This window comes from Oncorhynchus mykiss, chromosome 3 (assembly GCF_057628025.1).
Source record: "Oncorhynchus mykiss isolate SJ-2025 chromosome 3, ASM5762802v1, whole genome shotgun sequence".
NCBI lineage: Eukaryota > Metazoa > Chordata > Actinopteri > Salmoniformes > Salmonidae > Oncorhynchus > Oncorhynchus mykiss.
Genome location: NC_143024.1, coordinates 74,306,198 through 74,320,725, shown reverse-complemented (window position 1 = coordinate 74,320,725; position 14,528 = coordinate 74,306,198). Strand labels below are relative to the sequence as shown.

Below are 14,528 nucleotides of genomic sequence, written 5' to 3'. Positions count from 1 at the left end.
TGGGAGAGGGTCAATACGGGGAGAGGGTCAATACGGGGAGAGGGTCAATACGGGGGGAGAGGGTCAATACGGGGAGAGGGTCAATACGGGGAGAGGGGGGAGATGGTCAATACGGGGAGAGGGGGGAGATGGTCAATACGGGGGGAGAGGGTCAATACGGGGAGAGGGGGGGAGATGGTCAACAAGGAGTGGGGGAGGGAGAGGGTCAATACGGAGTGGGGGAGGGAGAGGGTCAATACGGGGAGAGGGAGGGAGAGGGGGGGAGATGGTCAATACGGAGTGGGGGAGGGAGAGGGTCAATACGGGGAGAGGGAGGGAGAGGGTCAATATGGGAAGAGGGGGGGAGATGGTCAATAAGGAGTGGGGGAGGGAGAGGGTCAATACGGAGTGGGGGAGGGAGAGGGTCAATACGGAGTGGGGGAGGGAGAGGGTCAATACGGGGAGAGGGAGGGAGAGGGTCAATACGGGAAGAGGGGGGGGGAGAGGGTCAATACGGGGAGAGGGTCAATACGGGGAGAGGGTCAATAAGGAGTGGGGGAGGGAGAGGGTCAATACGGGGAGAGGGAGGGAGAGGGTCAATACGGGGAGAGGGGGGAGAGGGTCAATACGGGAAGAGGGGGGAGATGGTCAATACGGGAAGAGGGGGGAGATGGTCAATACGGGAAGAGGGGGGGAGATGGTCAATAAGGAGTGGGGGAGGGAGAGGGTCAATAAGGAGTGGGGGAGGGAGAGGGTCAATACGGGAAGAGGGGGGGGAGAGGGTCAATACGGGGAGAGGGGGGGAGAGGGTCAATACGGGGAGAGGGGGGAGAGGGTCAATACGGGAAGAGGGGGGGGAGAGGGTCAATACGGGAAGAGGGGGGGGAGAGGGTCAATACGGGGAGAGGGGGGGAGAGGGTCAATACGGGGAGAGGGGGGGAGAGGGTCAATACGGGGAGAGGGAGGGAGAGGGTCAATACGGGGAGAGGGAGGGAGAGGGTCAATACGGGGAGAGGGAGGGAGAGGGTCAATACGGGGAGAGGGGGGAGAGGGTCAATACGGGAAGGGGGGGAGAGGGTCAATAAGGAGTGGGGGAGGGAGAGGGTCGATACGGGGAGAGAGGGATTGAGTCAATATGGTGAGAGAGGGTTAATGGGGAGGGGGTGAGCGGGGGTCAATAAGGAGAGGGACGGAGAGCGAGGGGGGTCAATACGGAGAGTGGGAAGAGGGTCATTATGGGGAGAGGGTCAATATGGGGAGAGGGGGTCAATATAGAGAGGGGAGGGGTCAATAGGGGGAGGGGGTCAATTACGAGAGGGAGAGCGAGAAAGAGGGTCAATAAGGAGGAGAGTGGGTCAATAAGGAGGGAGTCAATAAGGAGAGGGGGAGGGGGTCAATACGGAGAGGGGGAGAGGATCAGTAAGGGGAGGGGGTCAGTAAGGAGAGGGGAATGGGGTCAGCAAGGAGAGGGGGTCAATGAGAGGGAGAGAGGGTCAATAAGGAGAGGGGGTCAATAAAAATTGGGAGAGAGGGAGAGGGGGTCAATAAGGAGAGGGAGGGGGTCAATACAGGGAGAGGCAGAGCGAGAGAGGGGGTCAATAAGGAGAGAGGGAGAGGGTCAATAAGGAGAGGGGGTGTGGGTCAATAAGGAGAGGGAGTCAATAAGGAGAGGGGGAGAGGGGGTCAATTAGAATTTTTCATTCAGCCAGTCACCATGTTATGTCTATACCTTCTCCCTCATCATATGGAGTGGATCTAAGCGGCTCTTGTGGGATTCAATAGAGAGTGGATCCCAGAGAGGAACTTATGCCGTCTCTAATCTCTTGGGTCGGAGACAGAGACTGTGTTTGACAACTCTGGCTCTGTGGCGCCTCTGGACTGCACAGTGATACGGCTCGATCTGATGCAACGCACGCATGCCAACTCGTAAGCATGCAGGCACGCATGTCAACTCATAAGCATGCAGGCGCGCATGTCCACTCGTAAGCATGCAGGCGCGCATGTCCACTCGTAAGCATGCAGGCGCGCATGTCCACTCGTTCTCCAGCACAAAATAACCAATAACTCAGGGAAGTGTAATCAAAGTCTTTGCACACACTCCAGAACAAGAGGCTTTCCCGTGTGTGTGCATGTGTGTGTACCAATGGGTAATTTCCAGGATACTTTTTTGCCTTTTGTTGTTGTTGTGGAGAGCTTGTTTTCTCTGGGTCATCTGTAATCAGCTCTGCTCATGCTGGCAGCCTCTCTACCAACCTCTGTCTGTTAAAGATCTCTACATTCTCTCTGTCTATGTTAAAGGCCTCTGGAACAGTCTCTCTGTCTGTCTATCTACACATTAAGGCCTCTCTCTTGTCTTGCTCTGCCACAGACATCCTGCTGCGTGCTGGCTAACTGCAGCTGTAAGCCGGAGACAACACCAGAAGTCTGTTTTAATGAGGTTCAAACTGTTTTGGAGGAGTTCTGATCTGTTTTGGAGGAGTTCTGATCTGTTTTGGAGGAGTTCTGATCTGTTTTGGAGGAGTTCTGATCTGTTTTGGAGGAGTTCTGATCTGTTTTGGAGGAGTTCTGATCTGTTTTGGAGGAGTTCTGATCTGTTTTGGAGGAGTTCTGATCTGTTTTGGAGGAGTTCTGATCTGTTTTGGAGGAGTTCTGATCTGTTTGGAAAGGTTTTGGATTGTTTTCGAGCATCTTGTGCTCATGTAAACCAGGGAGGGAACACCAACATCCTGTTTTTGAGGGGTTTTGGGCTGTCGTGCTGGACTGAACTGAACTAGATTGGGACTGTGTGTTTTATGTTTTGCAGAAGTACAAAAGTGTTTATGGGAAAGCTAATGAGTAGTTTTTTACAGTACAGTAGTGTTGCACGGTATACTGAAACTTCTGTACTTTATTCGATGCTAGAACATGAAAAACGGTTCGGTACTAGAATTTATGTTACTTTCGGTACTTCCCTCAAATGTGTCTCACAGATCAAGTCTGTATCAGCAAAGCTGATGTCCCCCTTATAGGTCAAGTGCCTGTTCCGCTTAGCTTGCACTGGGAGACCGGGCTCCATCATGTTATGTCCCCACACATGCCACACAGAAGTGAACACACTTCAGTAATGCAACATGGCATGTAGAAATGTTAAAACAGTTCATTACTGTTCGCAAAACAGACTAGAACACTTTACAGTGCAAGACGATACCAGTATCTTCCAGCTTTATAGGCTAACCTTCCTTGCTAGCTTACAGCTGAAGCTAACATCAATTCACTACCCTAGTACTTTGTTTTTGATAATATGCAAATCACATCACAATATGCTGATTTCAAAGCTGATTGCCACCAAAACTTTATAAATTCTCTCTCTCTCTCTCTCTCTCTCATATTATCTCTTTCTCACATGATCTCTTTCTCATATGATCTATCGCCTCAGTGAAAGTCTGACTGTGTGTGTGAATAGAGCTCCGACGGGCCCCACCCCTCTTGTCTCGTGAATGTCGTCAAGTCCCAAATGGAAGGGAAACAGAGTTTGTAATTTGTAACCCATGGAATAACTTGATGCAAGCAAACAGTCCTATTGGATATGCATTCACCTGTATATTGTGAAAAGGCCTACGCTACATTTTGATTTACCCAGTTTATCGATAGATTTACCATTCAAATAAGTTATTACCATTGTGTTATGTAGTTTAAATATAGTTATGAACAAATTCTTATTTATAATGACGGCCTATCCCGGCTAAAACCTAACCCGAACGACGCTGGGCCAATTGTGCACTGCCCTAAGGGACTCCCAATCACGGCTGGTTGTGATACAGCCTGGAATCAAACAAGGGTCTGTAGTGACTAGGGTTGCACATTTTGGGAAACATTCAGAGGTGGAAACTTTCTGTGGGAATTAACAGGAATATATGGGAAATAATGGAAATATATGCAAATTAATATTAATACCATTTAAACATAGATGTTTTTTGCATTGGATATATTTACCATATCATTTGGAGACAAACATAAACCTTTTACCTTATCATAGAAAAATTGCAAATGATTAAATCTTTCCAATAGGAAAAAAAGGATTTAGTTACGAATTGAACTTTAATTAAAGTAGTTGACTCGTCACATGGGATGATTTCACTGAACAACAAGAGAAAGGGAATGTTGAACCATCCCCAATGATTCATCGCATCTTCCAAAAGCGTTTTCAACATCATCTGTAAAATGACAGTCTAGAAACTAAAGCTTTGGTTGTCTTCCTCTCAGCCAGACTGCTTAGAACCTTGCCCTCATCCAGGCCAAGGTGGCGAGACACGGTAGTGATGACACCATAGGCATTGTTGATCTCTGCACCAGACAGGATGCTCTTGCCAGCATACTTGGGGTCCAACATGTACGCTGCGGCATGTATGGGCTTCAGGCAGAAGTCTTCACGCTTCTTGATGTATTTCAGAACTGCAGTTTCCTCTGCTTGGAGCAACCGGGAAGTGGGCAGGGCAGTATGGATTTCTTCTCTTACACCTGCAAGCAGAGTCTGAACATCAGACAGAATGGCATTGTCTCCTTCAATCCGTGCAATGTCTACTGCTATAGGTTATAGAGTTACCACTCTCTCCCAAAAATACATCATCCAGGAGGATCCTCTTGATGGGGCTGTCCATATCGGTAGACTGTGATATGGCCATTTCTTGGAGAGACTCCTTCCCCTCCAGGAGACTGTCAAACATGTTCCTGGGCAGCTTCAATGTGGTGGTCTTATTCTTCTGACTTTGCTTGGTGAGGTAGATTGCTGCTATAACTTGATGACCCTTCACATAACTAACCATTTTACTTGGCTCTTGTAGTGTATCCATTGTTTTCAGAGCCATGATGTCATTGAGGAGCAGAATCAGTGTATGAGCAGCACAGCCAATGGGTGTGATGTGAGGGTAGGACTCCTTCACTTTAGACCAAGCAGCCTTCATGTTCGCAGCATTGTCTGTCACCAGTGCAAATACCTTCTGTGGTTCAAGGTCATTGATGACTGTCTTCAGCTCATCTGCAATGTAGAGACCGGTGTGTTTGTTGTCCCTTGTGTCTGTGCTCTTGTAGAATACTGGTTGAGGGGCGGAGATGATTTAGTTAATCATGCTGGGCGAAGAACATTCAGAAATCTCTTCCAATACACATTGCCTGTGAGCATCAGAGGTGAACCAGTTGCATACACAGCTCGAGCAAGACATTCATTGAGTCAAAAAATACTTCTGATTCCAGGAGGACCATAAGATATTGCTATTGATAAGGTGTCTGATTCATCATTTTCACCTCGAATAGAAGTACAGGGACTTTTGTCAGAGGTTGCTTGTTGTAAGTAAAAATTAGTAAACAAAACAAATACAATTCCATGTACAGATCAATAGTTAAGCAGTTAGATTAAACAACTCCTTTGTAAGATAAATGTTTTAAAATGAAACATGTATGGAAACAGTTGAATTAACACTCCTCAGTTAGCAGGCTCAAGCATGCTAAAACCCACATGGTAGCGAAAACTAACTAGCAGAAATGAACCATTTAGAAATTATTTAAACAAACTTTGCTGTATGCTACTATTTACTAGTTAACAACATATCATGTATGTCATATAAAATATATTCACCCCACCCAGTATTGTAATCAATACTTAACAGAAAGCAGACAGTGTGGTAGTGTGGGCTCATAAGTGTGCAAGATCTTGAGAATCAGCTGCACATGTGATGTAAGAGTGAACTGCACATGCAGAGGGTTGCAATTCCATTGAATTGGGGATAGTTTAACCAACATATGCCACAGACCTAGAATTGCCTTATGTGTATCCCACAAAAAAGGTTCACTGTTGTAAGCTCACTTATTTGATGAATTTAAGTAAAATTCTCCATATTCCCGGGCTTAACTTCCAGTGGAAAATTGACCAGAAAGTATCCTTCTCTTTGCAACCCTAGTTGTGACTTTTCTAGCACGGAGATACAGTGTCCTAGACAGCTGCTCCATCCTGGTCGGATTGGTAAAAACACAGTCAAATTGATTGTAGTATTGATTCATTAATACAACATGGATGTTGACGTAAAACATGTCTAATGGAATGATATTGAACTGATAAGATGCCCAACGATTTAACAGAGCAGTAGCTGAGTTTCTGTCTGGATCAAGTGTCACTCTGTGACTGGCTAATATGCTTTATTTATTTGCTGTTGTTTTGGTATTGAGTATCGTGATACTATACCTTGTACATAAACATTTCTGGTATCATGAAAACACTACAGTACAGCACATTACACACAAGCAATCACACACACTGAGTCATTTACATGTTCTGTTAATATGAATATGTCAGGGATGGGCAACTTTGATGGGGGTGGGAGCCACAAAAAACTCCTCATGAGTGGCTCGTGGGTCATCCAGACCCCCCCCCCTCACACACACCTTAAACATTGAGTTAATGCTTGTGCTTCTAGTTCCGACAGGACAACGACTCTAAGCACACAGACAAGACAATGCAGGCGGGGCTTCGAGACAAGTCTCTGGATGTCCTTGAGTGGCCCAGCCAGAGCCCGGACTTGAACCCGACCGAACATCTCTGGAGAGACCTGGAGAGGGTTTTATAAATAAGCATCAACCAGTGGGTCTTGCGACGGGTATACAGAGATGACCAGTTTACAGAGGATTATAGAGTGCAGTGATGTGTCTTATAAGGAGCATTGGTGGCAAATCTGATGGCCGAATGTTAAAGAACATCTAGCCGCTCGAGAGCACCCTTAACTGCCGATCTATAAATTGTCTCCGTAATCTAGCATGGGTAGGATGGTCATCTGAATCAAGATCATACCCAAGAAGACTCGAGGCTGTAATTGCTGTCAAAGGTACTTCAACAAAGTACTGAGTAAAGGGTCTGAATACTTATGTAAACGTGATATTTCATTGTTTTATTTTTAATACATTTGCAAAAATGTCTAAACTGTTTTTGCTTTGTTGTCATGGGATATTGTGTCTAGATTGATGAGGGGGGAAAACAGTTGAATCAATTTTACAATAAGGCTGTAAAGTAACAATGTGGGCTAAAAATCTAGATTTCTGAATACTTTCCGTATGCACTTCCTGATTCTACCAGTGAAATGGAAATGTGCTAGTTTTAGCTTGTGGTTTGGATAATTGTGATGTTTATGATAAAAGCATAATGTTGTTAATCTAGTAATGACTATAGGCCATGGCAGAGCCAGGGTGATATTCCCCTTTTAAGGAAATGGGTTCAGTTGGTATGGGGTCATAGTCATGTATATTAGAGTACATGACACAAGGTTCATCACACATCTGACACTTTTTTTAAATTGAACTTTCTATCCAAGTGGATCGTCATCAGGTCTAGATTGTAGACACTCTGGACATCCTATGTATCGCTCTCTGATCTGCATCTCTCTGGTGTGTAATATTATGCCTCTGTGTGTTTGTGTCCACAGTCGGAACCAGCTGTGTGCTCTGCCAGCCTCCCTGTGTGGGTTACCCCTACGAGTCCTCATTGCCAGCAACAACAAACTGGTGTGTATACCTGAGGCCATCGGACAGCTCAGGAGCCTCATGGAGCTGGTAAGAGTTTATCTATCTTTCTTTCTTTCTCTCTCTCTCTCTCTTGTGTGTGTGTGCCAGTCTCTGACTCAGCTCTTCGTTTCCTGTGTGAGCTCCCAGCCAGGCCTTATGTAACTGTTCTGTTCTCCACTGAGGGGTGAAATTAATGGTCTGGCCCTCATGCAGCTAGAGCAGGGAAGGAGAGGAGAGGGGAGACATTGTCTAACTCCATGTGAGGAGACGGGGAAGAACAGTGGAATAGGAAGCATTTATTATTGATGTGTTAACGAGCCATACAACCCCCCAGGGATGTGTTACAACCCCCCAGTCCTTACCGTAGCTCTTGTACACAAGGGGTGACTAACCATCCTCCTGGAGAGTTACTGGGTGAGCAGACCAACCCCTTCTCTAACACACCTGATTGTCTTACCTGCAACTCGTCAAGACCATGATTAGATGAATCAGGTGTGTTTGAGCAGGGCTGGAACAAAATCCTGCACACCCACCAGTAAAGCGTTAGTTGTGTGTGAGTTAACTCAGTGTGTTGTGCCCCCTACAGGATGTGAGCTGTAATGAGATCACTGCTCTGCCCCGTCACATCGGCCGACTCAAGGCCCTCCGAGAACTCAACGTCCGCAGGAACCTGCTCTGTGTCCTACCTGAAGGTGAGTTTAGACCCATTAAACCATATTATCTGCCATATGTCTTTCCTGTAAGTGAGTTTTGAAACCTAAGGAAGTGTTTTCCAGATGGGTCACGAAGAGACTCGGATGTTTTGTCGCAGCTGGGTCATGTCTGGGTCATTTCTGGGTCATGTCTGGGTCATGTCTGGGTTGTGTTTGGAAACAATCGTTTGTTTATTTAGCTGATTTTGGTGGATCACAGGATATTTAGGGAACCAGTTACCTAAAGGGGAATTCTATGTTTGTCTTTGAATTACAATCTGTGGAAACTATGAGAATAGAAAGGTTCAGAACGTTTGTAAAGCAACACAGTTGAACAATATATGGCAAATCGAAATCAAAATGGATGGACATCAGAAATAGATGGGAGAGGTTGAGAAATGGATGGGAAATAGATGGGAGAGGTTGAGAAATAGATGGGAGAGGTTGAGAAAGATGGGAAATAGATGGGAGAGGTTGAGAAATAGATGGGAGAGGTTGAGAAATAGATGGGAGAGGTTGAGAAATAGATTGGAAATAGATGGGAGATGTTGAGGGTAGAGGAAGGACAAGACAAAAAACAAACAAAATATAACAATTGTAAAATAGATTGTGTCCTTAAAATGTATATAGTGTGTATAAGCTGGAAGTAGAAGCCTAAGTGTTGTTCATTAGTTTACTTCAATTAGGGGAGGGGTGGTAGGGTTAGCAGAAAATAATAATAATAAAGGAAAATATATTGTTAAAAGATGTGTGTGTGGACATATACATTACCAGTCAAATGTTTGGACACACCCACTCTAGAGGTAGTTTTGAGTTGCGAACCGCCACGGGATTTATGGTCTTGGAATTGGAGGTTACAGTTAGGGCATCCCGTGGGACCTGCGTGTCCCGACAGAGATCATTGTGGCGCTATCTGCATTTTTCATGCTGCGGGTGGCGGGAGCAGGCAGTCAGACAGATGACTTTGCGATTAAAATATTTTTGTTGTCCCGCAGATTATTTGGCAACAGTAATTATTCTGCTTTGTATGCGTCAGCCTGAGTCTACCTATTTTATTAAAACACATACAGCATTATTCACACACACAATTTGCTGCTTCAACTTCAGTAGCTCACCTCTCCTCTCCTAGTTGGGCGATGAGACAAGATAGTAGCTACTAACAATTGGATACCACGAAATTGGGGAGAAAAAGGGGTAAAAAATAAATAAATAAAAAATGTAATAATTTAAAAAGACAAGACAACGCGCTCATAGGTTAGGCTGCTATGGTGAGCGAGCATTGTGCCTTTTCATTTTCAGTAAGTATTGATAGTAGCCACTAACAAGATAGTAGCTACTCATGTATTTGTCTCTGCTGGCAAATCGGCCTCCTAAAAAAGGTAGACTAAATCCTATATGCAAAAGTCGCAGTTGTAGCTGTCATCATTCTTGCTGCTCCAAGTTCAGTACATTTAGAGATCATGTGTGTTGGTCTCAATTAAATAAAGTAGGCTATAGCCTATGCAGGTGTAGTTGCACTACATGACCAAAAGTATGTCGACACCTGCTTGTCAAATTTCAAAATCATGGACATTTAATACGGAGATGGTCCCCCCTTTGCTGCTATAACAGCCCAAACAATCCCAAAGATGTTCGATGGGATTGAGGTCAGGGCTCTGTGCAGGCCAGTCAAGTTCTTCCATACTGATCTTGACAAACCATTTCTGTATGGACCTCGCTTTGTGCATGGGGGCATTGTCATGCTGGAACAGGAAAGGGCCTTCCCCAAACTGTTGCCACAATGTTGGAAGCACAGAATCGCCTAGAATGACATTGTACAGTGCCTTTGGAGACTATTCAGACCCCTTGACATTTTCTACATTTTGTTACATTACAGCTTTGTTCTAAAATTGATTAAATTGTTTTTTTTCCATCAATCTACACACAATACCCCATAATGACAAAGAAAAAACAGGTTTTAGATTTTTTTTTTATATATATAATATTTTTTCAAACAGAAATATCTCATTTGCATAAAATATTCAGACATTTTACTCAGTAGTTTGTTGAAGCACCTTTGACAGTGATTACAGCATTGAGTCTTCTTGTGTATGATGCTACAAGCTTGGCACACCTGTATTTGGGGAGTTTCTTCCATTCTTCTCTGCAGATCCTCTCAAGTTCGGTCAGGTTGGATGTGGAGCGTCACTGGACACCTATTTTCAGGTCTCTCCAGAGATGTTCAATCGGATTCAAGTCCGGGCTCTGGCTGGGCCACTCAAGGACATTCAGAGACTTGTTCCGAAGCCACTCCTGCTTTGTCTTGGCTGTGTACTTAGGGTCGTTGTGCTGTTGGAAGGTGAACCTTTCGCCCCAGTCTGAGGTTGTGAGCGCTCTGGAGCAAGTTTGCAAGTTCCGAACTGCCTCTGGAAGCAACGTCAGCACAAAAACTGTTAGTCGGGAGCTTCATTAAAGGGGCTGATGCCAAGAGTCGGCTGGATTGGTGTTAAGCTCGCCGCCATCGGACTCTGGAGCAGTGGAAACGCATTCTCTGGAGTGATGAATCACGCTTCACCATATGGCAGTCCAACGGATGAATGTGGGTTTGGTGGATGCCAGGAGAAAGCTACCTGCCCCAATGCATAGTGTTGACTGTAAAGTTTGGTGGAGGAAGAATAATGGTCGTTCTGCCCCTGAACAGCCAGTTAACCCACTGTTCATAGACCGTTATTGAAAATAAGAATTTGTTCTTAACTGACTTAAATAAAGGTAAAATAAAAAATATAGGTCAACGTTTTTTCTGTGATCGACTCAACATTATATCAGCAACTTTTCAATGCAACAAACCAAAAACAAATCTAACTTTGCAAGATTGAGTCTTTGATTTTCTTGTAGGAGTAGAATTCTATTGGCTGGGTAGCCCACGATCAGTCTTTCAATCACCCGGGAGGGAATGGGTTTTTCAGATTTGATCCGCACGTGTGCACATTTGTTGATATTCTTTGCTAGTTGGCGAGTTATTAGCCCAGTTATAGATAAGTATAGTTCAGCAATGGGGTGTTACTGCTTCCTACAAGAGCACAAAACGTGTAGGCTACATTTCAAGTTGTCTTTGAAAAGCCGGTCAGGTAAAAAGCTTATGTCATAAAGGGGCAGTGTTGTATTTTTAGACGGGCTTGACTGTGCAAATAAGCCAATCGGCAGAGGGGTAGGCTACATTGTCTAATTCTCTGTATGGTAATGATAATTCATTGTAAGTGTTTTTTTGCATCCTACAACACAATACAAATGAACATAACCTAAAACATATTTGGCCTATGGTGTCACAGACCAAGTAAAACATCATGAATTAATGTGAAGCAATTCATAATGTAAAAACGTGTTTAAAAGTCTCATGCAATGTAGGCCTGTATAGGCTACTGTAGACTATAATCATAGAAATCAAAAGCTATTTACATGTAATAATGTTATGGGATTTGCTCCGTTTTGTTTTGTTGGTAGAACTACGTTATACTCAAATTGCCACAATAGCCTATCGGCTACTATCTAAAACTAAGGATACAGCCTCAGTGTTTCACTGTAAGCAAAATTCTCACAATGACCAAGTTTCTGCTCACAAGACCAAACATTTTCTCAGTGCCCCAAAAGGTTTGAGGGAACATTGGTCACAGCCCTGCTGAATGTGTTTATATATTCTGAACTATAATCCAAGTAACTGATATCTGAGCCCAGCCAAATCACAGACCCACTGAACAAAATTATAAACACAAAATGCAACAATTTCAAAGATTTTACTGAGTTACAGTTCATATAAGGAGATCAGTCAATTCAGATAATTCGATTAGGCCCTAAATTGTGGATTTCACATGACTTGGAATACAGATATGCCTCTGTTGGTCACAGATACCTTTTTAAAAAAAAGTAGAGGCGTGGATCATAAAATCAGTCAGTATCTGGTGTGACCACCATTTGCCTCATGCAGCGCGACACATCTCCTTCTCATAGAGTTGATCAGGCTGTTAATTGTGGCCTGTGGAATGTTGTCCCACTCCTCTTCAATGGCTGTGCAAAGTTGGTGGATATTGGCGGGAACTGGAACACGCTGTCATACACATCAATCCAGAGCATCCCAAACATGCTCAATGGGTGACATGTCTGGTGAGTATGCAGGCCATGGAAGAACTGGGACATTTTCAACTTCCAGGAATTGTGTACAGATTGTGTAAAGGGGCCGTGCATTATCATGCTGAAACATGATGGTGGCGGATGAATGGCACAACAATGAGCTTCAGGATCTTGTCACTGTATCTTTGTGCTTTCAAATTGCCACTGATAAAATGTAATTGTGTTTGTTGTCTGTAGCTTATGCCTACCCATACCATAACCCCACCACCACCGTAGGGCACTCTGGTCACAACGATGACACCAGCAAACTGTTCGCCCACACAACGCCCAAACTGTCCGGTACAGTTGAAACAGGGATTCATCTATGAAGAGCACACTTCTCCAGCGTGTCAGTGGCCATCGAAGGTGAGCATTTGCCCACTGAAGTCAGTTATGACGCCAAACTGCAGTAGGTAAAGACCCTGGTAAGGACGACGAGCACACAGATGAGCTTCCCTGAGACTCTGACAGTTTGTTCAGAAATTATTCTGTTGTGCAAACCCATCGTTTCATCAGCTGTCCAGGTGGCTTGTCTCAGACGATCCCGCAGGTGAAGAAGCCGGATTTGAAGGTCCTGGGCTGGCATGGTTACACATGGTCTGCTGCGACAGGTTGGACGTACTGCCAAATTCTCTAAAATGACATTGGAGGCAGTTTATGGTAGAGAAATTAACATTAAATTCTCTGGCAACAGATCTGGTGGACATTCCTGCAGTTAGCATGCCAATTGCACACTCCCTCAACTTGGAATGTCTGTGGCATTGTGTTCTGTGACAACTGAACATTTTAGAGCATGGGGGGGCAACTCCAGTCCTCGAGGGCCTGATTGGTGTCACACACTTTTTCTCCATCCCTAGCAAACACAGCTGATTTAATCAAATTGCATTCTAAACTGAAGATCATGATTAGGTGTTTATTCTAGTCAGGTGTGTTAGCTGAGGCTGGGGAAAAACTGTGACATCAATCAGGCCCTCGAGGACTGGAATTGCCCACCCCTGTTTTAGAGTGACCTTTTATTGTACGCAGCCTGTGTAATGATCGTGCTGTTTAATGAGCATCTTGATATGCCACACCTGTCAGATGGATGGATTATCTTGGCAATGGAGAAAAGCTCACTAAGAGGGATGTAAACAAATGTCTGCGCAAAATTTGAGAGCAATAAGGTTTTTGTGCATATGGAACATTTCGGGAATGTTTTATTTCAACTCATTAATCATGGGACCAACACTTTTACATGTTGCCTTTTTTATATTTTTGTTCAGTGTATGTCTCAGACAGATATATGATGTCTATGATCCAGTCTCCTGGTATGTCTTAGGGCCTAGGGGTATTTTAGCAGTGGTCTTTGTGGTTTGAGTAGAGTAAAAGACGTCTGTGACAGGACAGCTCTCTGTCCCAGAGACGCCACCCACCATCTGTCAGAGTCTCTCGTTGTCTGAATGATGGACGAGAGTATTTTTCCGACCAGTCTTACTACATATTTTCCTCGTGTGCATGTCTCTTGCAGATTTACAGAAAGTGCTTTATGATCCCGCTGCAGATGCTCCATCCTCTCTGGGTTTGATTGATGAGCCTTAATCTGGCCAGGAGGCTCGACTCTGTTAGTGGAGGACAGGAGAGGAGCTAGTGGATCGGACGAGAGCCCTGGGGAGGAGGGGATGTTGGGAAATCGGGTTTTTAGATGAATGGTCGTTGAACTTTCGGGGCGTCCCTCCTCAAATGTCTTTTTGTTGAGACCCCCTTACTGGACCACCAAGGCACTGAAGTATTTTAGTCATCTTGCCTTAGAGGTTTACTGAAGTGTTTCTTTGTTTCTTTGTTAGTTTTTGGAAATTGCTATGGTTACTGATTCAGTAGGTCAGTGGTTGCCAAACTTTTTATTGTCCCGTACCCCTTCATTCAACCTCTACCTCTAACACCAGGGTCAGCGCACTCTCAAATGTTGTTTTTTGCCATCATTCTAAGCCTGCCACACACACATACACACTGTACGATACATTTATTAAACATAAGAACGAGTAAGTTTTTGTCACAACGGGCTCGTGGGAAGTGACAGAGCTCTTATAGGACCAGGGCACATAATAATAATCAATTATTTTGCTCTTTATTTAGCCATCTTACATATAAAACCTTATTTCGGGCCTCCCGAGTCGTGCAGTGGTCTAAGGCAGTGCTAGCTGTGCCGCTAGA

The 14,528-nt window shown here is 44.6% G+C and overlaps 1 protein-coding gene across 8 annotated transcripts in view; it reads left to right on the top strand.

Annotated features, from left to right (window-relative positions):
• Nucleotides 1-14,528, top strand: part of LOC110520347 (leucine-rich repeat and calponin homology domain-containing protein 1) — a 104,577-nt gene that overhangs the window by 51,192 nt on the left and 38,857 nt on the right. For all 8 annotated transcript variants that reach the window (XM_090230130.1, XM_021597606.3, XM_090230129.1 and 5 more), the window contains exons 3-4: nucleotides 7,425-7,551; nucleotides 8,090-8,195. In XM_090230130.1, the coding sequence (XP_090086256.1) occupies nucleotides 7,425-7,551; nucleotides 8,090-8,195 (233 nt within the window). The remainder of the gene's footprint in view (nucleotides 1-7,424; nucleotides 7,552-8,089; nucleotides 8,196-14,528) is intronic.